This window comes from Mustela erminea, chromosome 3 (assembly GCF_009829155.1).
Source record: "Mustela erminea isolate mMusErm1 chromosome 3, mMusErm1.Pri, whole genome shotgun sequence".
In the NCBI taxonomy this organism is placed as follows: Eukaryota; Metazoa; Chordata; class Mammalia; order Carnivora; family Mustelidae; genus Mustela; species Mustela erminea.
Genome location: NC_045616.1, coordinates 88,907,804 through 88,935,018, shown reverse-complemented (window position 1 = coordinate 88,935,018; position 27,215 = coordinate 88,907,804). Strand labels below are relative to the sequence as shown.

General features: G+C 37.7%; 1 protein-coding gene across 9 annotated transcripts in view; it reads right to left on the bottom strand.

Annotated features, from left to right (window-relative positions):
* Positions 1-27,215, bottom strand: part of FAM13B (family with sequence similarity 13 member B) — a 73,455-nt gene that overhangs the window by 23,316 nt on the left and 22,924 nt on the right. For 6 of the 9 annotated variants that reach the window (XM_032336614.1, XM_032336617.1, XM_032336618.1 and 3 more), the window contains 5 exons: positions 26,684-26,779; positions 23,946-24,106; positions 12,520-12,561; positions 11,657-11,812; positions 9,627-9,759 (listed from right to left, as the gene is read on the bottom strand). In XM_032336614.1, the coding sequence (XP_032192505.1) occupies positions 9,627-9,759; positions 11,657-11,812; positions 12,520-12,561; positions 23,946-24,106; positions 26,684-26,779 (588 nt within the window). The remainder of the gene's footprint in view (positions 1-9,626; positions 9,760-11,656; positions 11,813-12,519; positions 12,562-23,945; positions 24,107-26,683; positions 26,780-27,215) is intronic. The other 3 variants (XM_032336620.1, XM_032336622.1, XM_032336623.1) reach the window with 1 other exon arrangement.

Below are 27,215 nucleotides of genomic sequence, written 5' to 3'. Positions count from 1 at the left end.
CTATTACGTAAGAAGTACTGCTCATACTATCACATTCGTTTCCTGTCCTTAGAATTCTTTCCTCCCAAAGGACAGCCATATGGTCCCACCTGCCAACTGCTCCTTCTGTTTCTTCTCAGCCACAAACAGGTTAAGTTGGTAACTTCCAAGCAGATAACAGAGGAATCATTTGATTCACCAGATCCCTTTATTATATACACTCGAAATAACAACTGTAATAACACTGCCCCTATTTTCTGAGTCTAGTGACACCATCCCATCCCTATTCCTTCCCCAAACAGATAGTCACTGAGTCTAATACAAATATCCCGTGCATTACTACGAATTACATAAAATTCTCAATGTTTCTGATCATCACCTCTGCAATCAAGAGACAGCTAGATTCTTAAAAAACGACCACTTGTCCAGTTTTAATATGAAAGACACTTCATATTTGGAAAAAGCTATTAAATTCTCCCTTTGCCAACTATGTATCTCTATGAGGCTGACTTGTCTTCATGTACTTCAAACAAAAGAACTTATAGTAATAGACTGAATGCAGAAGCAGGTATGAGAAACCAAGTTAACTTTTATTAAGAAAGACAAGCAGTATCAATATTTGTAAATATATAAAACAATACCATTCCTCAAAGCACAAAGTGTTTTATATAATTTTTAATTAAGTTAAAAAAACATATTTACAGTACCTTGAGTGAATTTAATAAACATTCTGTAATTTTTCAATTTTAATTTCTAATGTGGTAAATACTGATAAATATATCTATGGAAATAAAACCTTTCTGGGATACTCAATATCTTTTAAGAGTATCAAGAGGTCTTGAGACTCAAATTATGAGAACCACTGATCTACACATCAGACTTCAGCAACCTTTCTGTTTAGAAGATAACTTTTTAAATATGGGCCCATGAAATAATCATTACTAGATCCAATATTTAAAATAAGTCTTCATGTTTTATTCAAAGAACAAGGTTCAAGTCCCAGCTCTACCTTTCTTTCACAAATAAGAGTATAACACTTAACTTGCCGATGTTACAGTTACTATGAGAGAATCACATAGCTTAAGAAGAAAAACTTATAAAATTCTATTATAAAAGCATACTATTACATCACCAACTTTAACCTACAATTCAATATACTATGAAAAAAATGAAATACATCTAAAGACTGATTGTAACACCCACATGCTTTTTAGCCAGATTTAAGCAACATAATTTTTAAAATTTTATTTATTTATTGGAGAGAGAGAGAGCACACACATGCAAGCACGAGTGGGAGAGGGAAGGGCAACAGGAGAGATAGATGCCCCACTCAGAAGGGAGCCTGATGCAGGGTTTGATCCCACAACCCTGAGATCACAACCTGAGCTAAAGGCAGACTGCTTAACCAACTGAACCACCCGGGTGCCTCTGGGAAATGTAATTCTTAAAACGAATACAGAAAAATAGTTTAAAAAAAAAAAAATTGGAGGCAACATAAAAGATACTACAACAGAAAACAAAGCTGATACTCCAGCAGTGAAGAAGGAGATGAGATGCAGAGTAAGAAGGAGAGTTATCTTCTACATTACTCCCCAACAGAAAAAAATAAAAATAAAAGGTATTAGGGTCAGGTTAAAGTATATCCAGACTTCAATTTAACAAAGAAACATACTTTTTTGAGAAACTATGTTTTACTTCCACAGAATTCACTCTATACAAAACATTCATTCCTTTGTATAAGGGGAAAAAGAGCTTGTTTTTCTAAATTATCAGCTAGCAAAACAGTCCATCCTCTTTACACCTTCTCTTTCCCAAAACCATCAGGGTCCTCATAAGAAGTCTGAGGAGGAGGAGGAGGTGGAGTCAAAATGGCGGAGGAGGAGTAGCAGGCTGAGATGTTAGCAGGAGTTCAGCCAGAGAGTTATCAAAACATTCCCAACACCTACAAACCCAACATGAGATCGAAGAGAAGAAAAGCAGCAATTCTAGAAAACAGAAAATCTACCACTTTCTAAAAGGTAGGACCTGCAGAGAAGTGAATCCGAAGTAACAAGAAGATAGACTGTAGGGGAAGTGGTTGGCTCCCAGCAAGCAGCGGAGCAACGGAGCACAGAATCAGAACTTTTACAAGTCTGCTCCATGAGGCACATCACTCCAGAGGCTAAGCAGGGGTGGAGCCCTCCCGGGGAAAGCATGGTCACAGAAGGATCAAGGGTTTCTGAGTGTAGCAGAGCTTGCAGGTATTAGAACAGAGAAGCCGGCTACAGAGACAGAGCAGAGGAGTGAACTCTCAGCTCGGGGTTACCCTAAACTGTGATCCGTGGCCCAGTCATACCACTGCTCTTTGAGCATGGACCCCACAAGTGGCAGATCCGGAAAAACCACCCCCACCCCCGCCGAAGAGTGGCAGGGATCTGCTGGGTTTGGAGACTCCAAATGGGGCTATGTGCCAGAGACAGAAACACTCAGTCACAGGCCAGGGTTGGCTCAGAGTGTAGCCAGAGACCAGGGAGACAGGAGTGACTGAGCGCTTTTCTCTGAGGGAGCGCTGAGTGAGGCCCCAAGCTCTCGGCTCTCCCAGGCCAGAGATTGGGAGGCCACCATCTTCATTCCTGTCCTCCAGAGCTCTACAGAAAGTGTTCAGGGAACAAAAGCTCCTGAGAGCAAACCAGAGCAGATTACTTAGCCCGGCCCCTGGCAAGGGTGGTGCAATTCCACCTCGGGCAAAGACACTTGAGAATCACTATAACAGGCCCCTCCCCCAGAGATCAGCAAAAAAATCCAGACCAAGCTCCTTGATCAAGGAGAACAGTGGAATTCCAGAGGAAGGGAAAGCAAAGCATAGAATTCATGGCTTTCTCCCCATGATTCTTTAGTCTTACAAAGTTAAATTTTTTAATTTTATTTTTTTTCTTATTCTAATTTTTTAAACTTTTACTCTTTCCTCTTTTAACTTTTTTTTTTTAAGATTTTATTTATTTATTTGACAGACAGAGATCACAAGTAGGCAGAGAGGCAGGCAGAGAGAGAGAGAGGAGGAAGCAGGCTCTCCGCAGAGCAGACAGCCCGATGCGGGGCTTGATCCCAGGACCCTGGGATCATGACCTGAGCCAAAGGCAGAGGCTTTAACCCACTGAGCCACCCAGGCGCCCCCTCTTTTAACGTTTTTTAACTAGTTTATCTAAAAATACCTTTCTGTTTAAAAAAATCTTCTTGAACCTTTATTATTATAGTCCTATTTTATCCTTCATTGTATCTAACTTCATCTTTTGTATACATACAGGGTTTTTTCTTCTAAAAAATTTTGCAATACAACTTCTTTTTTTTTTTTTTCCTAAAGATTTTATTTATTTATTTGACAGAGAGAGAGAGAGAGAGAGAGGCAGAGAGGCAGGCAGAGGCAGAGAGAGAAGCAGGCTCCTCACGAGCAAGGAGCCTGATGCGGGGCTCGATCCCAGGACCCTGAGATCATGACCTGAGCTGAAGGCAGGAGCTTAACCCACTGAGCCACCCAGGCACCCCATGGGATACAACTTCTTTTTTTTTTTTTTTTTTTTTTTAATTTTATTTATTTATTTATTTGACAGAGAGAAATTGCAAGTAGATGGAGAGGCAGGCAGAGAGAGACAGAGGGAAGCAGGCTCCCCACTGAGCAGAGAGCCCGATGCGGGACTCGATCCCAGCACCCTGAGATCATGACCTGAGCCGAAGGCAGCGGCTTAACCCACTGAGCCACCCAGGCGCCCCATGGGATACAACTTCTAATAGATCAAAATATACCCTAAATCTAGCACAGGGCTTGTTCTAGCACAGCCTGAGCAAATTCTTTCCACTTTCTTTTCCCAACCAACTTATCTTATCAACTCCTTTTTTTAGAATGTTTTTTAAATTTTCATCTCTATAGTCATTTTCCATCCCTTCATCATGTTTACCCTTATTTTTGTATATATATGTGTGTGTGTGTTTCTTTCTTTAAAATTTTGGAGGGAGTTTCTTCTAAGAGATCACAATACCCCCAAAAATCAAGAGGGTGGCTCTGTTCTATTCACCAGTCTAATATATATTTTTTCTTTTTCTTTTCGAACTACTTTAACCCCCTTTCTTCAACCCACAATGTGGGGTCTCTTCTGATTTGATTAACGCACATTTTACTGGGGTATCTGTCACCCTTTTAGTATTTTAATCTCTCGTTCATATATTCTTTTTTTTTTTTTTTAAAGATTTTATTTATTTATTTGAGAGAGAAACAGTGAGAGAGAGCATGAGCAAGGAGAAGGTCAGAGAGCGAAGCAGACTCCCCATGGAGCTGGGAGCCTGATGCGGGACTCGATCCCGGGACTCCGGGATCATGACCTGAGCCGAAGGCAGTCGTCCAACCAACTGAGCCACCCAGGCGTCCCTCTCGTTCATATATTCTTATCTGGATAAAATAACAAGGCAGAAAAACTCACCACAAAAAGGAAAAAAAAAAAAAAAAAACCAAGAGGCAGTACCAAAGCCTAGGACCTAATCAATACGGACATTGGGACATTGGTAATATGTCAGATCTAGAGTTCAGAATAACGACTGTCAAGGTGCTAGCTGGGCTCAAAAAAGTCATGGAAGATGTTAGAGAAACCCTTTCTGGAGAAATAAAAGAACTAAAAATCTAACCAAGCTGAAATCAAAAAAGCTATTAATGAGGTACAATCAAAACGGAGGCTCTTAGTGCTAGGATAAATGAGGCAGAAGAGAGAGTTAGTGATATAGAAGACCAAATGACAGAGAATAAAGAAGCTGAGCATAAGAGAGACAAACAACTGCTGGACCATGAGGGGAGAATTCAAGAGGTAAGTGATACCATAAGACGAAATAATATTAGAATAACTGGGATTCCAGAAGAAGAAAAGGGGGGGCAGAAGGTATATTGAAGCGAATTATTATAGAGAATTTCCCTAATATGACAAAGGGAACAAGCATCGAAATCCAGGAGGTGCAGAGAAACCCCCTCAAAATCAGTAAAAATGGGTCCACATCCCGTCATCTAATAGTAAAACTTACAAGACTTAATGATAAAGAGAAAATCCTGAAAGCAGCCGGGGACAAGAAGTCTGTAACATACGATAAAAATGTTAGATTGGCAGCAGACTTAGTTACAGAGATCTGGCAGGCCAGAAAGAACTGGCATGATATATTCAGAGCACTAAATGAGAAAAACATGCAGCCAGGAATGCTATATCCAGCTAGGTTATTATTGAAAATAGAAGGAGAGATAAAAAGCTTCCAGGACAAATAAAAACTGAAAGAGTTTGTAAATACCAAACAAGCTCTACAGGAAATATTGAAAGGGGTCGTCTAAGCAAAGACAGAGACTAAAAGTAGTAGACCAGAAAGGAACAGAGCCAATATACAGTAACAGGAAATTAAAGAAGAATTGAAAAAATTCATGGAAACAAATGATAATGAAAACACGACTGTTCAAAATCTGTGGGACAGAGCAAAGGTAGTCCTGAGAGGAAAATATTTAGTGATGCAAGCCTTTCTCAAGAAACAAGAATGGTCTCAAATACACAACCTAACCCTACACCTAAAGGAGCTGGAGAAAGAACAACAAAGAAAGCCTAAACCCAGCAGGAGAAGAGAAATAAAGAGCAGAACAGACATCAATGAAATAGAAACCAAAAAATTAACAGAACAAATCAACGAAACTAGGAGCCAATTCTTTGAAAGAATTAGTAAGATTGATAAACCCCTGGCCAGACTTATCAAAAAGAAAAGAGAAAGGACCCAAATAAATAAAATCATGAATGAAAGAGGAGAGATCACAACCAACACCAAAGAGATACAATTATAAGAACATACTATGAGCAACTATATGCCACCAAATTTGACAATCTGGAAGGAATGGATGCATTCCTAGAGACATGTAAACTACTACAACTGAACCAGGATGAAATAGAAAACCTGAACAGACCCATAACAATTAAGGAGATTGAAGCAGTCATCAAAAATGTCCCAACAAACAAGAGCCCAGGGCCAGACAGCTTCCCAGGGGAATTCTACCAAGCATTTAAAGAAGAATTAATTCCTATTCTCTGGAAACTTCCAAAAATCAGAAATGGAAGGAAAACTTCCAAACTCATTTTATGAGGCCAGCATTACCTTAATCCCAAAAAAGACAAAGTTGCCATCATAAAGGAGAATTACAGACCAATATCCTTGATGAACACACATGCGAAAATTTTCACCAAATACTAGCCAGCAGGATCCAATAGTACATTAAAAGGATTATTCACCACGACCAAGTGGGATTTATTCCAGGGCTGCATGGTTGGTTCAACATCCGCAAATTAATCAGTATGATACAATGCATTAATAAAACAAAGAACAAGAACCCTATGATCTTCTCAATAGATGCTGAAAAAGCATTTGAAAAAGTACACCATCCTTTCTTGATCAAAACTCTTCAAAGTGTAGGGATAGAGGGTACATACCTCAATATCCTCAAAGCCATCTATGAAAAACCCACTGCGAATATCATTCTCAATGGAGGAAAAACTGAGAGCTTGGGGCGCCTGGGTGGCTCAGTGGGTTAAAGCCTCTGCTTTCAGCTCAGGTCATGATCCCAGGGTCCTAGGATCAAGCCCCGCATCAGGCTCTCTGCTCAGTGGGGAGCCTGCTTCCCTTCCTCTCTCTCTGCCTGCCTCTCTGCCTACTTCTGATCTCTGTCATATAAATAAATAAAATCTTTAAAAAAAAAAAAAAACAGAGCTTTTCTGCTAAGGTCAGGAACATGGCAAGGATGTCCACTATCACCACTACTATTCAACATAGTTCTATGAAGTCCTAGCCTCAGCAATCGGGCAATAAAAAAAAATGAAAGACATCCAAATTGGCAAAGAAGAAGACACTCTTTGCAGATGATATGATACTTTATGTGCAAAACCCAAAAGACTCCACTCCAAAACTGCTAGAACTCATACAGGAATTCAGTAAAGTGTCACGCTATAAAATCAATGCACAGAAATCAGATGCATTTCTATACACCAACAAGACAGAAGAAACAGAAATTAAGAGTCAATCCCATTTACAACTGCACACAAAACCATGAGATATCTAGGAATAAATCTAACCAAAGAGGCAAAGAATCTGTATTCAGAAAACTTAAGAATCTGTATTCAGAAAACTTATAAAGTACTCATGAAAGAAACTGAGGAAGACACAAAGAAATGGAAAAATGTTCCATGCTCATGGATTGGAAGAATAAATATTGTGAAAATGTCTATGCTACCTAAAGCAATCTACACGTTTAAAAACGTAATCCCTATCAAAATACCATCAAGTTTTTTCAAAGAAATGGAACAAATAATCCTAAAATCTATATGGAACCAGAAAAGACCCTTAATATCCAGAGGAATGTTGAAAAAGAAAGCCAAAGTTGGTGGTATCACAATTCCAGACTTCAAGCTCTATTACAAAGCTGTAATCATCAAGACAGTACGGTACTGGCATAAAAACAGACACCTAGATCAATGGAACAGAATATAGAGCCCAGAAATGACTCTCAACTCCATGATCAACTAATCTTTGACAAAGCAGGATAGAATGTGTCTCTTCAACAAACGGTGTTGGGAAAATTGGACAACCACATGTAGAAGAATGAAACTGGACCATTTCCTTACACCACACACAAAAATTTGAGACTTAAAATGGATAAAAAACCTCAATGTGAGACAGGAATCCATTAAAATCCTTGGAAACACAGGCAGCAACCTCTTCGACCTCAGCTGCAGCAACTTCTTCCTAGAAAAATCACCAAAGGCAAGGGAAGCAAGGGCAAAAATGAACTATTGGGACTTCATCAAGATCAAAGGCTTTTGCACAGCAAAGCAAACAGTCAACAAAACCAAAAGACAACTGACAGAATGGGAGAAGATATTCACAAGTGACGTATCAGATAAAGGGCTAGTATCCAAAATCTATAAAGAACTTACCAAACTCAATACCCAAAGAACAAATAATCCAATCAAAAAATGGGAAGAGGACATGAACAGACATTTCTGCAAAGAAGAAAACCAGATGGCCAACAGACACATGAAAAAGTGCTCCACATCACTCGGCATCAGGGAAATACAAATCAAAACCACAATGAGATACCACCTCATGCCAGTCATAACGGCTAAAATTAACCAGTCAGGAAACGACAGATGCTTGTAAGGATGAGGAGAAAGGGGAACCCTCCTACACTGTTGGTGGGAATGCAAGCTGGTGCAGGAACTCTAGAAAACAGCAAAAGCTGAAAATAGAGCTACCCTACCACCCAGCAATCACACTACTAGATATTTACCCTAAAGATACAAATGTAATGACCCGAGGGGGCATGTGCACACAAATGTTTATAGCAGCAATGTCCACAATAGTCAAACTATGGAAAGAACCTAGATGTCCATCAAAAGATGAATGGATAAAGAAGATGTGGAGTGTACACACACACACACACACACACACACACACACAGGAATACTATGCAGCCATCAAAAGAAATGAAATGCTGCCATTTGCAAGACATGGATGGAACTAAAGGGTATATGCTGAGCAACAGAAGTCAGTCAGAGAAAGACAATTATGATCTCCCTGATATGAGGAATTTGAGAGGCTAAGTGGGGGTTTTGGGGGGGTAGGGAAGAAAAAAATGAAACAAGATGGGATCGGGAGTGAGACAAACCATAAAAGACTCTTAATCTCAGAAAACAAACTGAGGGTTGATGGGGGGCGGGGGGTATGGAGAGGGTGGTTGGGTTATGGACACTGGGGATGTGCTATGGTAAGTGCTGCGAAGTGTGTAAGCTTGACTATTCAGACCCGTATCCCTGGGGCAAATAATACATTACATGTTAATAAAAAGTTTAAAAGAAGAACAGCTAAAATAAAAAATAGTAATAAAACAAAAACAAATATTCTGCAGAGCAAAGGAACCATCAACAAAATGAAAAGTCAACCTTTAGAGAAACTTGTAAATCATATACAGACAGTTCCTGACATCCAATGATTTGACTTTGAATTTTTCAGCTTTCCAATGGTGCAAAAGCAACACACAGTCAGCAGAAACCATACTTTGAATTTAAATTTTGATTTTTTTCCCCTAGGATAGCGTTCTTCAGAAAAAATTGGGAAATAGGAGAAAAACTTTTAAAATGAATGAAATTCAACCATAATACCACCAACAACCTCCGCTAACATCATTATTTGTTTCCTTCCAGGCAAATATTCTTAAATATTTTATATCTAATTCCCAACCCAGAAAATGGTTCCTGATCTTTACTAATAGGGTGTATGCTCTCAGGACTTATTATCAAGACAAGTAAGTGTCAGCTTCTAATACCAAAGGAACATATAAGGGGGTTCCTGGGTGGCTCAGTGGGTTAAAGCCTCTGCCTTTGGCTCAGGTCACCATCCCAGAGTCCTGGAATAGAGCCCCGCTTCCGGCTCTCTGTTCAGCAAGGAGCCTGCTTCCTCCCCTCTCTCTCTTCTCTGCCTGCCTCTCTGCCTACTTGTGATCTCTGTCAAATAAATAAATTAAATTAAATTTAAAAAAGGAACACATAAAGCAATCAGCATTGTACATCAAGCAAACCTAAAACAAAGATTTTAGTCTTTGCATTTCTTACCTGGTTATTTTCTTCATCCTCAAATACAAAATCTTGCTGCATAACTTCATTGTCTAAATTAGTACTAGCCACAGGTTCTGAACAGTCTCTGTTACTTTCACTGGCATTAATAATATCATCAGCAATATCAACCCTAGTAATGAAGATTAAAAAACCGGATCAGGCCATATGTTAAATATATAATGCCTTTTAAATAAATAAGTATCAATAAGGATCTGAAACTTTCACTTGTTAAAGAAAATGTGTCCTTTTCATAAAACTTCACTTTCTTTATTTTGCCAAATTACATTATTAAACACACTCAGTTTATCTTTGTCTCTTTAGGAATTCAAACTAGTTTGTTTGTTATTCTCTCTGAAAATTTTCAAAAACAAATGAATGGCTGAAAGAATAATTTATGTGTCAAAATAATTTCCCTTACAAATGCATACTCTCAATTATAATGAACTGTTCCAATTAAAATACAAGTCTAGCACTAGACATGATAATGTCCAACACCTTATTAAGCATGATAGGAACAGCTTCCTACTTCAGATTTTTCAGGTTACATAATGATAATGAACTGTTCCAATTAAAATATAAGTCTAGCACTAGACGTGATAATGTCCAACACCTTATTAATAAGCATGATAGGCACAGCTTCCTACTTTAGATTTTTTCATGTTACATAATTCAGAATATGCAAAATACTGCAGCAGGCTTTTATTTACAGAGACAATACCACCATCAATGAAGGAACATGAGTTACTTTCTCAGAGATAAAAATAAGATTGAGCATGGGCATGGGTTTCAGGATCTCTAGCTGAGCTAAAGACAAACACCAAGGAATCTATGTATATTAATTATAACCTTTGAAACAGTTCTCCACAATTTCCAACTTCTAGTTACATTATTTTTTTTTTCAGATGCTGCTCTTTTCCTTCATATTCAGCCCAAATAGTCCCTATGTTAACCCAGTTTTATCAGTTCTAATCATGCCTTCAAAGCACTACAAATCAGGGCCATAGAGCTGCACAGGCTAGTGGTGCCATCTATCTATTCAGATACACAGCACACATGCAGCTGTACAATATGGTATTCCTAAAATAAACATATTGCAACCACTAGTTTTCAGATCCATTCATTTTTTTCAGTTTCAGTTCATATTTAATAGCTATTCTAGTGTACTACGCAAACTTGGCCTTTAAAAAAAAAAAATCTAACTCCTCAAAAAACCAAAAGAAAAGAAAGGAAAAAACACTTTACATAATAATCTTTTTTTTTTTAACCTCCTATGAATCCTCCAAACTTAGATCCATCTTTCTCATCGGTCCTCCAAATAAAATCTGTTAACTAAATACTATAAAATCACTGTATTACGGTCTCAAAGAAAGGCACCCATATATCCCTCAAGTGCAGAGCTGAGGTAACAGGAAAGGAGATAAGGCCTTTCATCCACTTAAAGGTAACAAGTCAGATGAAGAGTGGAAGAAAATCACAAATCACAGAGCACACACAGGTACTTTAAACTAATACAAAATTTGACTATTAACAGCTAAACTATTAAAAAAAAAGTACGTAGGGAGGGCAGCAGGGTAGTAGCTGGCATAAAATTTAATAGCAAAGGATGATTCTGTTCACCGTTTCACTCAATGAGTAAATGCAACATGAGTGATGCCAATCTGTTCTCCCTGCACCTAGCTGTCTAGACCATTTCATGTCTCTCATGGTTTGAGCACACAGTATGAGTCTCATTTTTCTAATGCTATTCTTCATACAACATACTGAGGTAAGCTCACTACTTCAACTGATGTTCAGGGAGGAAAACCTGGCAGTACTGGATTTAATGTCTACTACCGTAATGGATAATTTAGATTTTCAATGTTAAGTGAATATATGCAATATATATACAAAGTCACTTTCCACACACACTTTCAGAAATCCCCGAGATCTCATTATTTAAGTAAATTATGGTTTTTAAAAGATAGAACAATTAAAACAATTTTATATTTCTAAAAAATAATAGTGAAACATTATAAAAAGTTTCTTACTGGTTATTAGATCCTTCCCCATCACAATTAAAACTTTCTGCTTCATTATTACACACCAGACTCTGCTGTTGTAAATTCTTAAGATCATGATCTATGCTGCTCTGCAGATCAAAAAGGTGCTGTTCCACAGCTGCTCTAATTGTTCTTTCTAAAATGCTATAAAACAGAACACATGTTAGTGAGAAGTAGTCACCCTAACTGCGTATTTCGCCACATAATTACAAATGTTAAAACGTGAGTAATAAAACAAATTATCAGGGCACTTAAATGGGTAAACCAGAGTAAAAAAAAGAAACACATAAAAGGAATACATGATAATGGATTAAATTTTTAAAAGAAATTATCATACAAATCAACCATATCACTATTACTACTAAGGTGGGAAAGATCAGTTGTCCCAGTAATTTGTTCCTTGCTCCTCTACAGAAAAACCATTTAAACAGATTTTTTAAAGCTACATGTATAAAGCAAAATAATTTGTCAACATTCAGCTAAATCAAAGAAACTCTAGGGGTCCTGTCAACATTTGTTACATGAAGTTTACTTCTCAAAGAAAACTTAATAAAAAAAGATCTATGACATTTCTCAATCATTTCAGAAGACCAAAAAAATCATCTGAAGAAAGTTCAATCTTTATTTCATATATTAGGCAATGCATTCCTTCTTCATTTGTTCCTACTGCCGTACATAAAAATATTAACTAGTTTCACTCTCTTATGTACAATCCTTCCCCTAAGGTAAGCACAATAAATTCACAATTTTTAAACATGTTTTTATTTAATAAATACATGACTTTTATTTCTACAGTGAAGTATTATTTTTAAATTTAAAAAAAAATGGTCTTCTACAAGTATATTACTTACTCTGCAGAGGCTGGTAAGATGCTGATGGGAGATAAATGGGCACTGTAATCAAAGAAAGACATTAGGTATAAAACTTTTCAGTACTAAGTAACTACAAAAAGTGTTGAAAACTGCCACAGTTGCACTACCTTGACATAATCAGGGGAACAAACACCAAGTTTTAGGTTCGTATCTGGCAGAGTAGGATTCTAATTTCCTAAAACATTTATTTTTTGGGGGCGCCTGGGTGGCTCAGTGGGTTAAGCGTCTGCCTTCAGCTCAGGTCATGATCCCAGGGTCCTGGGATCGAGCCCCACATCAGGCTCTCTGCTCAGTGGGGAGCCTGCTTCCTCCTCTCTCTCTGACTGCCTCTCTGCCTACTTGTGATCTGTCAAGTGAATAATAAAATCTTTAAAAAAAAAATAAAATAAAAATAAAAAATTTATTTTGGGTGATGCCCGGGTGGCTCAGTTGGTCAAGCAACTGCCTTCGGCTCAGGTTATCATCCTGGAGTCTTGGGATTGAGTCCCGTTATGAGGCTCCCTGCTTGGTAGGGAGTCTGCTTCTCCCTCTGACCCGCCTCCCTCTCACACTCTGTCTCTCATTCTCTCTCTCAAATGAATAAATAAAATCTTTTTTGAAAAATTATTTTTCACACACAAAAAATATAAACATACCCGTGTGTGTGTGTGTGTGTGTGTTGCCAACTACTTCATTTGGTGCTCACTTGGAGAAACACTGACCTATATTCCAGGGCTCAAGGGAAAATGTAGACTACTACCCTCAACAAAACAACCTCATCTAGGATAGTATAAGGGCTCAATGCATACTCTGTATTCCTTCCCAGAAGTAAAAGCAATATGCTACTACTCAAGTTACAAAAAAGGCAAAATCGATACTAAAATCATACTACTTCATTCACTGTACCATTAATAGGCCTTCCTTAGCAAATTCTGCACCACGGTATCTACTTATAACTATGAAAATATAGATAACATCCTCATTTTTACCAGAGTTAAAAGTTTAACTGAAACCCACAATAAGATGTGGATACCACTAAAATGTTTAAAAGTAAAATCAAAGTGCTGGTAAGATAGGGATGTGAAGCAACTAGAGCTTTCCTATACTGACGCTGGAAATTTAAAATGTCCCAATCACTTTGGAAACCAGTTTAGCACTTCCCTAAAAAACCTAGCAAATAAGTCAGCGATTGTACTCCTGGGTGTTTACTCAAAAGAAGTGAAAGCGTAATTCCACTGGAAGACTTGCACAAACACAGAGGCTTTATTCACAACAGCCAAACAAAGGTATCAATCCAAACAGGTGAAAGCAGACACAAGGTGTGGGACATCCCTTACAATAGAATACGCTCAGTATTTTTTTAAATAAAAGGCACAAAGAGGCGCCTGGGTGGCTCAGTTGCTTAAGCAGGGTACTGGATCATGCCCCACAACGGGCCCTTATCGACCAAGAGCCTGCCTCTCCCTCTCCCTCTACTGTTCCCTGTGCTTGTGCTCTGTCAAATAAATAAACAAAATTTTAAAAATAAATAAATATTTTTAAAATAAATAAATAAATGGCACAAACATCTGAAACATGCAACAACATGCATCTCAACCTTATGCCAAGCAGAGATGCCAGACACAAAAGACTACCTACTGTAGGAGATTCCATTTACATGAAATTGTAAAACAGGCTAAACTTATCTATACAATGACAGAAAGCAGATCACTGGCAGTCTGGGGCCCAACTGTTGGGTGATGGAAATAGTCTGTCTTGACTGTGGGTTTTTTGTTTTTTTTTTTTAATTTGACAGATATCACAAGTAGGCAGAGAGGCAGGCAGAGAGAAGTGGGTGAAGCAGGCTCCCCTCTGAGCAGAGAGCCCAATGCGGGGCTCGATCCCAGGACCCTGGGATCATGACCCAAGCTGAAGGCAGAGGCTTTAACCCACTTAGCCACCCAGGCGCTCCTTGACTGTGCTTCTTAAGAGGTATATATGCAGGGGCGCCTGGGTGGCTCAGTGGGTTAAGCGTCTGCCTTCAACTTGGGTCATGATCCCAGGATCCTAGGATTGAGCCCCACATTAGGCTCCCTGCTCAGTGGAAAACCTGCTTCTCCCTCTCCCACTGCCCCTCCCCCCAACTCATGCTTTCTCACTCTATCTCAAATAAATAGTATCTTTTTTAAAAAATTTTTATTTAATTTTAAAAAAGGAAATCTCATCATTTGCAACAATGCAAATGGAACTAGAGGGTATTATACTAAGCAAAATAAGTCAATCAGAGAAAGATAATTATAATATGATTTCATTCATGTGTGGAATTTAAGAAACAAAACAGAGGAGCATATGGGAAGAGGGGGAAAAATAAAATAAGATGATATCAGAGGAAGACAAACCATAAGAGACTCCTAGTCACTGGAAACAAACTGAGGGTTGCTCAGCAGAAGGGGCACTGGGCAATGGGGTAACTGGATGATGAACATTAAGGAGGGCACAAGATGTAATGAGCACTGGGTATTAAATACAATCACTGAACCCTACCTCTGAAACTAATAATATACTATATGTCAACTGAATTTAAATTATAAGAAAAAAATGTTTTAAAAGGTTATGTATTGACAAAAAAAGTCAACATAGTGGTTTCCTTTAGTTGGAGGGTGGGTGGAGATCAGGATTCTGAGACTTACTGGGGTGCTATCGGTGTTTACTTGTAGATCGAGTTGGCGGTAATACATGTAGACAGATGCTTTGACTAACCTGGTTTTGCTATACATTTATTTTATGCCTATTTCTGCATGTATGACTTATTTTCCATTTTTTAAAAAAGCTTTTAAAGAATAGAGTTCTGGGGCCCTCCCTAAATCTCTGAGGTAGGCCCCAAGTCTACCATTTTTTTTATCAGCACCAATGATAACTCCTACCCATACTAATAAGTTAAAGAAGTTCAAGTTGTAGATATAGTTCCACCTTTCAAAATGACTAAATTTTCATAAAATGTTCGTTATCCAAAAGAGCCAAAAAGAGGAAAAGTTCTACCGATCTTATATTGGATGAATAGGCAGAGGAATTAATCTTTTTGGTTTCTACCCCTTTTTAATAATATTGTAAAGGTCCCTTAATATTGTAAAGTAAAGGTCCCTTAGCTCCAAAAAATATGCAGCGACAATCAAATAAACAGTTCCTTTCAATATTCTTCCCACCCCAAAAAGGTATAGTAAATAAATCAAATAAATAGATTTTGTACTTTTTTTTTTAAGATTTTATTTATTTATTTGACAGAGAGAGATTACAAGTAGGCAGAGAAGCAGGCAGAGAGAGAGAGAGGAGGAAGCAGGCTCCCTGCTGAGCAGAGAGCCCGATGCGGGACTCGATCCCAGGACCCCGAGATCATGACCGGAGCCGAAGGCAGCAGCTTAACCCACTGAGCCACCCAGGCGCCCAGATTTTGTACTTTTAAGTCAGATTGTCATTCATACTACAAAGCTGACTGTACAACTTCATTCTCTGAACGTGTAAAGGACAAAGGACTGATCTGGTTTTCAAAGAATTTAATTATTCTATATTTTCAGAATATAGTCAATTTCCTTGGGTAAAAAAGCACTTATGCACAAACCATGGCTAATACTTATCTGTAAAAACTATTTGTCAATACAGTTATGCCATTCGTATCAGCAACAAAACAGTATAGGTATCAAAAGGATATGAGTTCTGATTAATAAAGACGTAAGAAAAATACTTCTGTACAGAGGGCTCTAGGAGATTCTAGAATGGGATCCATTTCAGACTTGGGGAAGAAGGAAAGGCTTCTGGAAGGAAGTTAAAGCAAGGGTATGATTTCCAGGCAGAAAGCAGAGCATGTGTAAAGGCTCATGATGCTATGAAGGAACAGAGCATAAAATGTTATGGAAGGAGGGTACAAGGAACAAGATTTGTTCTTTGTTCACAGGAACAAGATTATCAAGGATCTTGTAAGTGCAATTAAGATATATACGTGATCCTCAAGGCTATGGGAAGCCACTAAGGAGTTGTAAGCTAAGCAATAACATTATCTTTGCTGTGACTTGGCATATAGAACACATGGTACCTGGTGAATTAATAAATTATTATTAATAAATATTTAAAAAAAAAAAATACTTCTGGGGCACCTGGGTGGCTCAGTGGTTAAGCCTCTGCCTTCGGCTCAGGTCATGGTCTCAGGGTCCCGGGATCAAGTCCCACATCAGGCTCTCTGCTCAGCAGGGAGCCTGCTTCCCCCTCTCCCTCTGCCTGCCTCTCTACCTACTTGTGATCTCTGTCAAATAAAAAAAAGAAGAACAGTTGCTGACAAATTTAAGGTCAAATTACTTACATACTACATAGACAGATGCCATAAAGACCATGTTTATGCTAACTGTTTTCACTAAAGCCCCCTGGAAGAAGACAGACTAAGAGAACCAAAAATAAATTACAAGGGTCATGCATATTTTAAAGTTTTCAGTCAAGTATAATGTTTAAAGTTTATAGTCATTCTCTGACCTTTTCTCCCTTCTGTTAATTCTACTTTTAATTCTGCCTACCATCACATAATCTTCTTGAGAACATTACATAAAATCAATCTTGCAGCCATTTATTCCAATTGTAAGATTTTGTAATTCAAATACAGTAATCATAGGGAAATTCTATTATTTCAATCTCCCAATGACAACTATTTGATGTTACAAGTAACACTTCAGTAACAGTACTGCAACTCTGCTTCAGTTAAATCTGATACAGATCATTTTACCTGTGCAACAGAGCTCTGCAAGCCATTATGAATCCAATGCATCTCCCAACAAATAACAGCAGATAGAGAGACTTCAAACACCATGAAGGATGGTGATGGGCTTATAAAAACTGCTGAGCAATTATTAGAGCTGTAGTCTAAATGGAAGCAGGCTGCAACATGAGGTCACTACTGACAAGGAAAGACCTCATCCAGAAACCGCAAATTTCTTCCCAAGTCTGTGCAACTTTGCAGGACACAGGAAAAGGGCATGAAATTTTGAATATGGGTAGAACTTCTATAAGAATGTAACTTTTATAAGAATATTTCAGCCTAATCCAATTTAAAGCAGAAAAACAAATCTGTTTGTTTTCATTAGTCATACTATACTATTCAAGCATATGTTATGAAACTATACTATTCAAGAATATGTTATGAAACTGATAAAACAGATGTATAATAGGTACAGTACCACAACTGTTCATTTATTTTCCATATTTGGAAAAACTCTAGTGGTAAATTTTTCTAATCTAAAGTTTGGATGATTTCCATATAATTTATGCCAAAACCACACCAAAATTATCATCTTAAAAAAATGGTAATTTCAAAAAGCAAATTTATGTAAAAAACAAACAAACAAACAAAAATCACATATCCCTTTCAAGCCAAAAGCAAAAACCCTTTCTTCACTTTCCCCAACAACTTGGGAATATCCTCTACCTATGACAAGAATAAAAAGAAAGAAAGATTCCTTACTATTTCTGTCAGTTAAGTTGTAACAACTACAAGTCTTTAAAATATTAAATGCAGGCAACCCTCTTGGGGCCCCCTCCTCTTTGGAAGTTTTGTATTCTATCACTCAATAAACTTTGCTTTGCTGACCACCAAAAAAATAATAATAATAAAAATATTAAATACATCATTTATAGGGCATGGGGAAGAGAAGAGAAACTATCAATATGTATTATGCTCTGGTACTTTAAAGGAAATTTCACTTTAATAAACCTTTCTTATGAACCAGAGCATAAATTCTACTCTTTTCCACCCAATATATCTGATACTTCACCAAAATACATTCTCTTTCACTTAAGTGGAACCCAACTAATGAAAACACGGTGAATTGATAAAAATCTGCCAAATGAATATTCTGCAAACTATCTGATTCAATGGATGGAAGAAAAGGGAAAGAGTTATGACTACTTTTTTCACCATCTGTAGTCCAGTAAAGGTGCATTTCCTTAGCAATAAGGCATCCACAGAATGAAGTTGGAGAGACTAATCTCAAAACCCTAAAGTCAGAGCTCTTCCTCAATCACTACATCTTCTTTTCTGTATCAAAAAGAACCACCAGTAACCAATGAACTCACAAAAATGAAGTCCTACCAGGGTGCCTGGGTGGCTCAGTTTATTAAGCGTCTGCCTTCCACTCAGGTTTTGATCTCTGGATCCTGGGATGGAGCCCCGCATAAGGATTCCTGCTCAGTGGGGAGTCTGCCTCTCATTCTCATTCTCTCTCTCTCTCTCCCTCTGCCCCACCCAACCGCTCCTTCTCTCTCCCAAATAAAATCTTTAACAAAAAAAAAGAAGAAGAAGAAGCCCACCACAGCCCATAAAAAAAATATTGAAATTTCCATTTCTTTTTTTTTTTTTTTTTTAAAGATTTTATTTATTTATTTGAGAGAGAGACAGTGAGAGAGAGCATGAACGAGGACAAGGTCAGAGAGAGAAGCAGACTCCGCATGGAGCTGGGAGTCCGATGCGGGACTCGATCCCGGGACTCCAGGATCATGACCTGAGCCGAAGGCAGTCGTCCAACCAACTGAGCCACCCAGGCGTCCCTTGAAATTTCCATTTCTAAATCCCAAGTTTTAGCAAGGCATTAAAAGCACAACTGTAGGGATGTCTGGAGGACTCCGTCAGTTAACTATCCCACTTTTGATTTCAGCTCAGGTCATGATCTTGGGGCCATGGGGTCATGGGATTAAGCCCCAAGTCAGGTTCCTCTGGGTGTGGAACCTGCTAGAGATTCTCTCTCTCCCTCTGCTCCCCAATCCACAACTCACACATGCACATCTGTGCATGCTCTCTTTCTCTCTCAAAAAAAAGTGGGGGGAGGGACAACTATAAATGAAGTCTATAATAATGCCAATTAACTTTTTGCTATGTACTTCTGTAAACATGAGCATAAATTAAAATCTGCCTAAATCTGAAGCTTACGTAAAAGATTATGAGGCAAAAATTAAAAAAAAAAAAAAGTTAAGAACGTGTTCAGAAAAAAAAGTTAAGAACTTATTCAGAACTCTCCCACCTGTCTTTAAATATTTTAAAGGTAGGGGTGCTTGGAGCGCCTGGGTGGCTCTGTGGGTTAAAGCCTCTGCCTTTGGCTCAGGTCATGATCTCAGGGTCCTGGGATCGAGCCCCACATCAGGCTCTCTGCTCAGCAGGGAGCCTGCCTCCCCCTCTCTTTCTGCCTGCCTTTCTGCCTACTTGTGATCTCTATCAAATAAATTAATAAAATCTTAAAAAAAAAAATTTAGGGGAGCCTGGGTGGCTTAGTGGGTTAGAGCCTCTCCTTTCCACTTGGGTCATGATCCCAGGGTCCTGAGATCAAGTTCCACACTGGGCTCCCTGGTCAGCAGAGATTCTGCCTGTCCCTCTTCCATCTACCCCTCCCCCCACCTCATGCTTTCTCTAATTAATAATAATAAATAATAAAATAATCTTTTAAAAAATCTTTTAAAAAATAATCTTTTAAAAAATGTTTTTTAAAAGTAAAAATTCCCCTAAAATCTGTATAGTTAAATAGCAAAGCTAAATAACAGATAAATATGTGGATAGAAAGCACATTTTATGCTTTCTAAAGGCACTTTGAAACTGATCTTGAGATTTCCATGGACCTCATGGATAAGACTGATGCTTTTTGTGTACCCTAAGCTACTTAAACCTAAACCCCACCATTTTTTCCTCTCTGCTGTCAGGTCAACTGTCACAAATACGACTAACAGCAAACAATACAAAGAAATAACAGATGTTGGGGTGCCTCAATGGCTCAGTCGGTTAAATATCTGCCTTTGGCTCAGGTCAGGATCCCAGGATCCTGGGATCGAGACCTTCATTGGGGTTCCCTGCTCAATGGGGAGCCCGCTTCTCCCTCTTCCTCTGCCCCTCACTTGTGCACAGGCAAGTGTACTCTTTCTCTCTCAAACAAAATCTTAAGAGAGAAAAAAACAAAGAAATGAAAAGAGAGGGAGAGGAGGAAGAATGAATGAACAGACCAATCAACACCACTGCTACACATTTAAACCACCAGTTGTCAAAGGATGGTCTGTGAACCAAAAGACCAAAGCTATTTTCATAGTATTTGCCTTTTTCACTGTGCTGACATTTGCATGATGCTACAAAATCAATGGCCAAAAAAATGCTGAGGTCTTAGCATAAATTCAGGTAAATCGTATAAGACTGTATCATGGCCACTGCATTCTTTGCCACCTCCTACTTGTAATTTTTTTTAATAGAGGACTAGTCCTTGATGAAGAAGCAGTAAAAATTATTAGTTTTATCTCAGCTCTGAGTATACTTCATTTAATATTTGGTGTCACAAAATGGGAAGCACACATAAAACACTTCTGCCGCATAATGCAGTTCAATGCCTATCTTGTCTGAATTGTGAGCTCAAGTTTTATCACAGAACACCATTTTCAGTCGAGAGATAGGCTGACAAACTATGGTTATTCCAACCTGAATATGTGGCAGACATCTTCTCAAAAATGGGTAAGACTGAGACTTCAAGAAAAGCAAGTAACAGTACTGATAAAATTTGAGTTTTCAGCAAAAATCTGAATTGTGGAAAACCTTTATTTTTACCATGAACTCATTAATGTCCCAGTACTTAAAAGACACTTTTGATATAATCAATGGTCATATTCAAGAATGTAAACTGTTGATATTATGTAACAAAATGTATCATCATTTGGAAGAGCTGAATTAACTCCCTTAAGCTGCATTTTCTAAATGCCCAACATACCAAGTTACAAAATCAAGCATAAATAAAATAATCACAGCACAAGACAGACCAAAAGATCAGAGCTGAAAAAAAACACAAATATGGTTTCAAGTTTCATAATACAAATAACTTTGAAGAAGCTGCTACTCAATGTTTTGGTCTATTATCAAAGAAGAATGGACACACAATTACCTGAAAAGGCTACGAATACTCTATTTCTAACTACATACTGGTGTGATGGCAAATTTTCTTCACATACTTTAACCAAAATAACAAACACAAGAAATGCAATATAGAGGAAAATGCAAGAATTCAGCAGTCATCTACTAAGCCAGACATTAAAGACACTTATATCTGTAAAAATAGAAAACAAGCCACTAAAAAATTTTTCACTAAAAAGATTTTTGGAGATTCTGGAAAACACAGTTACATTTTTTTTTTTAAAGATTTTATTTATTTATTTGACAGAGAGAGATCACAAGTAGACGGAGAGGCAGGCAGAGAGAGAGAGAGAGGGAAGCAGGCTCCCTGCTGAGCAAAGAGCCCAATGCGGGACTCGATCCCAGGACCCTGAGATCATGACCTGAGCCGAAGGCAGCGGCTTAACCCACTGAGTCACTCAGGCACCCACACAGTTACATTTTAAAATTTTACATTAAGGGGGCACTTGCGTGCCTCACATGGTTAAGGTCTGCCTTCAGCTCAGGTCGTGATCTCCAGGTCCTGGGACTAAGCCCCATGTCCAGCTCCCAACTCAGCAGGGAGTCTCCTTCTCCCTCTCCCTCGCTTCTACCTCTGCTTGTGCTCTCTCTATCTCTATCTCAAATGAATAAATAAAATTTTTTAAAAATAAAAATAAAAAATAAAAATTTTACATTAACATGTAATAGGTTTATTGCTACTTTATAAATATATATAAATTTCTCAGTTTTAATTCCTAATATAGTAAATATCAATAATTACAACCAACGAAAAGAAAAGTTCTTCGGGTCCTAAATAATTTTTAAGTGTGTTAGGGGGTTATAAGGTCAAGTCTGAGAACTGCTGATCTAAAACTAACAAAGGAGGAGGAATTTATCAGTCAAAAAACTGTTAGGTAAAACAAAGAAAAAAAAACACAAAAAAACAAAAACCTCTTAAGTCATAAATAGCTGTACATAAGCATCTTCCCAACTACAACTCCACAAAGAAACACTTCCAGTGCCTCAAACATGCTGTTTTTAATTTACAACATGGTAAATGCCCATCAGTATAATCAACACTAACAATAATTATTTGGAGTCAATAATTTTTAAGAATGTAACATTTGAAAACAAGAAGTGTGAGAATGGCTATTTTAAACTACCACTAAAGGTTTATTTCCCTAGGGTCTAACATATTTTCCCACAGCTATTTGTGAAAAGAAATAGAGCAGATACCTAATACTATGTTCATGAACTACCTCTCAGAAAAACTCAAAAAAATAGAACATTAAAAGCTACCGAAAGTTCAATCTCCAGTATCCACTAATTCCATAAAACAAATTTATACATAGCTCCCTATATGCTAGGACTTGTGCATTCTAGGGCTATTTTTCCCTATTTTTCTTTCATCCATGGTGGGCAATCAAAGAATGTATTTTTTTTTTTAACTTCCATGCAATCAATCATCCAAAACCTCTACCTGCTGCTCCCCCACTGCTTGTGCACTTGCTTGCTCTCTGACAAATAAATAAAATCTTAATAAATAAAGCTTCCTAAACAGTGTATCCAATGACTCCACCTATGCACTAAGACAGTGCCTCCACCCTACCACATTTATGAAGTTTACACGGTATGCCATGTGAATATTATCCCTTCCTACATGAAAAGATTGAAAAGAACTATCTTAATGTATCAGAGTTCTCTCCTTACAGCCTAACAACCTAGTTCTAGCCCAGAAGTTGGAAATACAAGTCAATTCAACCACTCTATCATTCCATTTCCAAAGGTTCCTAAATTTCACCCAACTCAACTAAAACATACTAAAAATATAAAAACAAACTTTAAGAATAAATGTAAGAGGTTTTCTTTTGAAAAAGAAGTCTAAATACTAGGGGCACCTGGGTGGCTCAGTTGGTTGAGCGTCTGTCTGCCTCAGGCTCGGGTCATGATCTTGGGGTCCTACGATCGAGCCTCATGTCAGGCTCCTGCTCAGTGAGAAATCAGTTTCTCCCTCTCCCCCCCGTTGCGCTCCCCACCGCTTGTGCTCTCTCACCCTGTCTCTCTCAAATACATAAAATCTTTTTAAAAAGGGTGGGGGGGGGAGAAATATAAAGGCTAATACTTGAAAGTTTCTTAGCAGGTTTGCTTAAAATTTTCTCTTTGCTCTTTTTTATACACACATCAATCTTCTTTTTTTTTTTTTTTAAGATTTGAGAGAGAGTAAGCAAGCGAGACAAAGACAGAGCAAGCGCATGCATGAGCAGGGGGAGTGCAACAGAAAGAGAGAGAGCAGCAGGCTTCCCACTGAGCAGGGAGCCAAATGCAGGGCTCCATCTCAGGACCCTGGGATCATAACCTGAGCCGAAGGCAGATGCTTAACTGACTGAGCTATAAAAATGCCTCCATACACAAACTAATCTTTCACACAGTGCTAGAATTTGCATGATTCAGTGCTTCAGTGAATCTACATCTAGAATAAAATGTTCAAAAGCTGAAGTTCTTTCAACTGAAATACTACCTTGTTGATGCTGTAACACTACTTGGTTCCAGGATGTTCTCAGTCATCCTTAATTGTACCACCTCTGCCATGTCACTTGATTTTTCTGCACCCTCTTCTGGAAGTTCTTCTATATGTTCCAGCTTTTCATCTTCCTCTTCTTCCTCAGAAAGTTCATTAACCTATATAAATAAGAGGAAATTGAAAATCAAAATTTAATATAACTGTTAACTGACATTATCTAAGATATACTATTCTAAGAAAATTTTAACACAACTCATTTTTTACTTCATTTCCCAGGACCAATTTTCCTAACAGACTAAGCAATAGCCACTCTCCCATATTAGAAGAAAACCGCAAACCAAACTTAACACTTTAAAGCACAAACTTATGATTACCTTAGTGTATCACTAGAAATATGAGTAAGAATGTAAACAATGAAAACCCTGCACACTGCAGTTAGTTAACATTAATCTTCATTTCCTAACCAATCAGTTTTATAGACTGAATAGTTATAAAGACTTCCAACTAACCTCTCCAATTTCCAGGTGCATTTAGCAAATGATTTTAATATAGTATAAGTGCTGGAAAAGGGCAGAGAAATTTTGCCTTAAGGCGTTAACTATGTTTTAGAAAATGTCAGCTAGGGGCACCGGTGTGGCTCAGTGGGTTAAAGCCTCTGCCTTAGGCTCAGGTCATGATCCCAGGGTCCTGGGATTGAGCCCTGCATTGGGCTCTCTGCTCAGCAGGGAGCCTGCTTTCCTTCCTCTCTCTCTGCCTGCCTTTCCACCTACTTGTGATCTCTGTCAAATTTAAAAAAAAAAAAAAAAAAAGAAAGAAGAAAAGAAAAGGTCAGCTAACTTCTAAATGATTCAGATGGAATTTTTCATGAAGAGACTGGACCTTGTAAGGGGGAACTCATTGTTTTGGCCAGTAAACACAACTCAAAGCTATAATTTTCTTTCTGGCAGGGGCTATAAAATGTCTTCCATTATCAAACTGGCTACGTAAGTAAACAATCATTCTAATAAAAAGACAATATCAAAAAAGGAAAACCCCCACAAAATATTTCCAAATGAGAAATAACTTGTCAAGCTATCCCAAAGAAGAGCTAGCCATAAAATATCTTAACATCTTTTATAATTTAATACTAGTTATTGAAAACACTGAGCAGTAAAAGTATACCTTTATCCATTCTAGCCAAATGCACTGGAAATACCTAAAATAAATTTACCACTGTGTGTAAGAGAGGTACTCTCTCCCAACAGTCAAAACACAGTTACTAGAATACCCTCAGAAAGTAAACTTTAACCAGAAGATAGGTAATTTCTCCGTGGCATTCTAGCACACTTGTAATCAACAAGTACAGACTGCCTGCTTTCAAGTATAACACAGTAAGTACTTAAAAGCCAAACTCGGAAGGCAGAAAGATATATATTTCACATTCCTACTGTGCCCTTAACTATCCCTCAACTTACTTCTCCAAGCCTATGAATAAAATGGAGATGCTATACATACTACCTACCTTATAAGGCTAGTTGAAAGGATTAAATAATATATGCAAACTCTTCTACAGTGTCTATACATACTAAGCAATAAATAATAGCTATCATTGTAACTGGAACTGTTATTTCAATATAGTGTAGAGCCTAGTTTCTACATGTAACATCACTTCTTTTTTGAGACAGACAGACAGTATTTGCCACCAAACTAAAGCAGGAGCTCTCAAGGTCACTAGTCATCTGGGTCACTAAAAATTCATTACTAACAATAATACTTAAAGACCTCAACTTGTGAACCATTTACTTCATATATATAAAGCATATGCAGCAGATTCAGCTAAATTTGCTCTGCTTCTAAATGCTAACCCTCGTCTACCCCCATCATGTTGAACAATGATGAAAATACTAAAAATCAGTAAGTGATTATTAACTGAACGGTAAAATTTATATACAAAGGTCAAAATTTCATATGATAAATCAGTTTTTAAATGGAATCACATGGAAAATAACCTTCATTTTCCCCAGATGTATTTAATAAATTAATGAAATTCAAGAATATACTTAACATCTACCTGGTAACTCAAGCAGGAAAAAAAAATGGCAAGAAAATACTGTTTTCAGAGGTATTAAATGGGAATTACTGTGGCTGATCAATAAAGGTTTGGGCACCAAAATAGTATATTAAAAAAATTTTTATTTAAGATGGCTATTTAAACTGAGAATAAATATTTATTCATTCCACAAATTTTCAGCAGAGAGGTACTGCTATTTTAACATGCTACAGTAGATGTTTTAAAAACTAGTTTATACCTACAGTCAAGAGCTCTTAGGAATTACAAATACCTTATACTCAATTACTTTGAATACATTATATTCAATTCAAAAAGCTTTATGTAAACCAACTGACACTGTTCAGTATTTTCACCAATAATCATTCAGTAAGATACAATACGAAAAGTAACCTAATGGGATTTTCTTCCCCTCTCCCCCCATCTCCCAGGCCTCCAAATATAACTTCCTATAGTAAGAAATGACTAATTAGTTTGGGTAAGAATAAGTATTAAAAACTTAAAAATGCCCTCTCTCACCCCATACTTTAAAAATTCTCAATCCTCTCCTTGTCAGCCTGACCTTCTACTTATCAGTGCTCTACCTATTCCTAAATTATTCCGAACCTGCCCTACATATGCAACTGCCTCAACTCCACTCATGGAAAACCACTCACTCTACTTATGGAAAATCCTCATCCATACTTACATCTCTTCTTTCTTTGACTGCTGTAATTCCCTTCTCTAGGGCCTCGTGAAATGCCTGCTCTCCAGACTCCAGCTTGTGGAGAACGCTGCTACCTGCCTTCTCAAATGTATAAAGAAACATAATTATCACCTACATCTTCAAACCACTCTACTGAATTTGCATTCATGTAGGGATCCCATACAAAGAACCTGTCCACCAACTCTGGGTCATTTCTCAAACACTCCCTATTCATCATCGCCAGTCATCTCTCTCACACTATTAATAGAAATATCTACCACCTTGAAAAGGCTCTAGCAGCAAAATACTTGCATTAGTGGGATGAAATTCCAACAGAACAGAGTCCTAGATTAACTTCACTTCCTTCAAATATCAAAATCAGAAGAAAAATAATCAGGGATGGGCCAGATCTACCCATATCTTTAAATATGGGGATAAGAAATTAGGGGATTTAAATATGAGGGTTTAAACTAAATTAGGTCAATTTGAAAATACAACCAAAATGTGCTAAGTTTGAGGAACTTTTACTTTCACT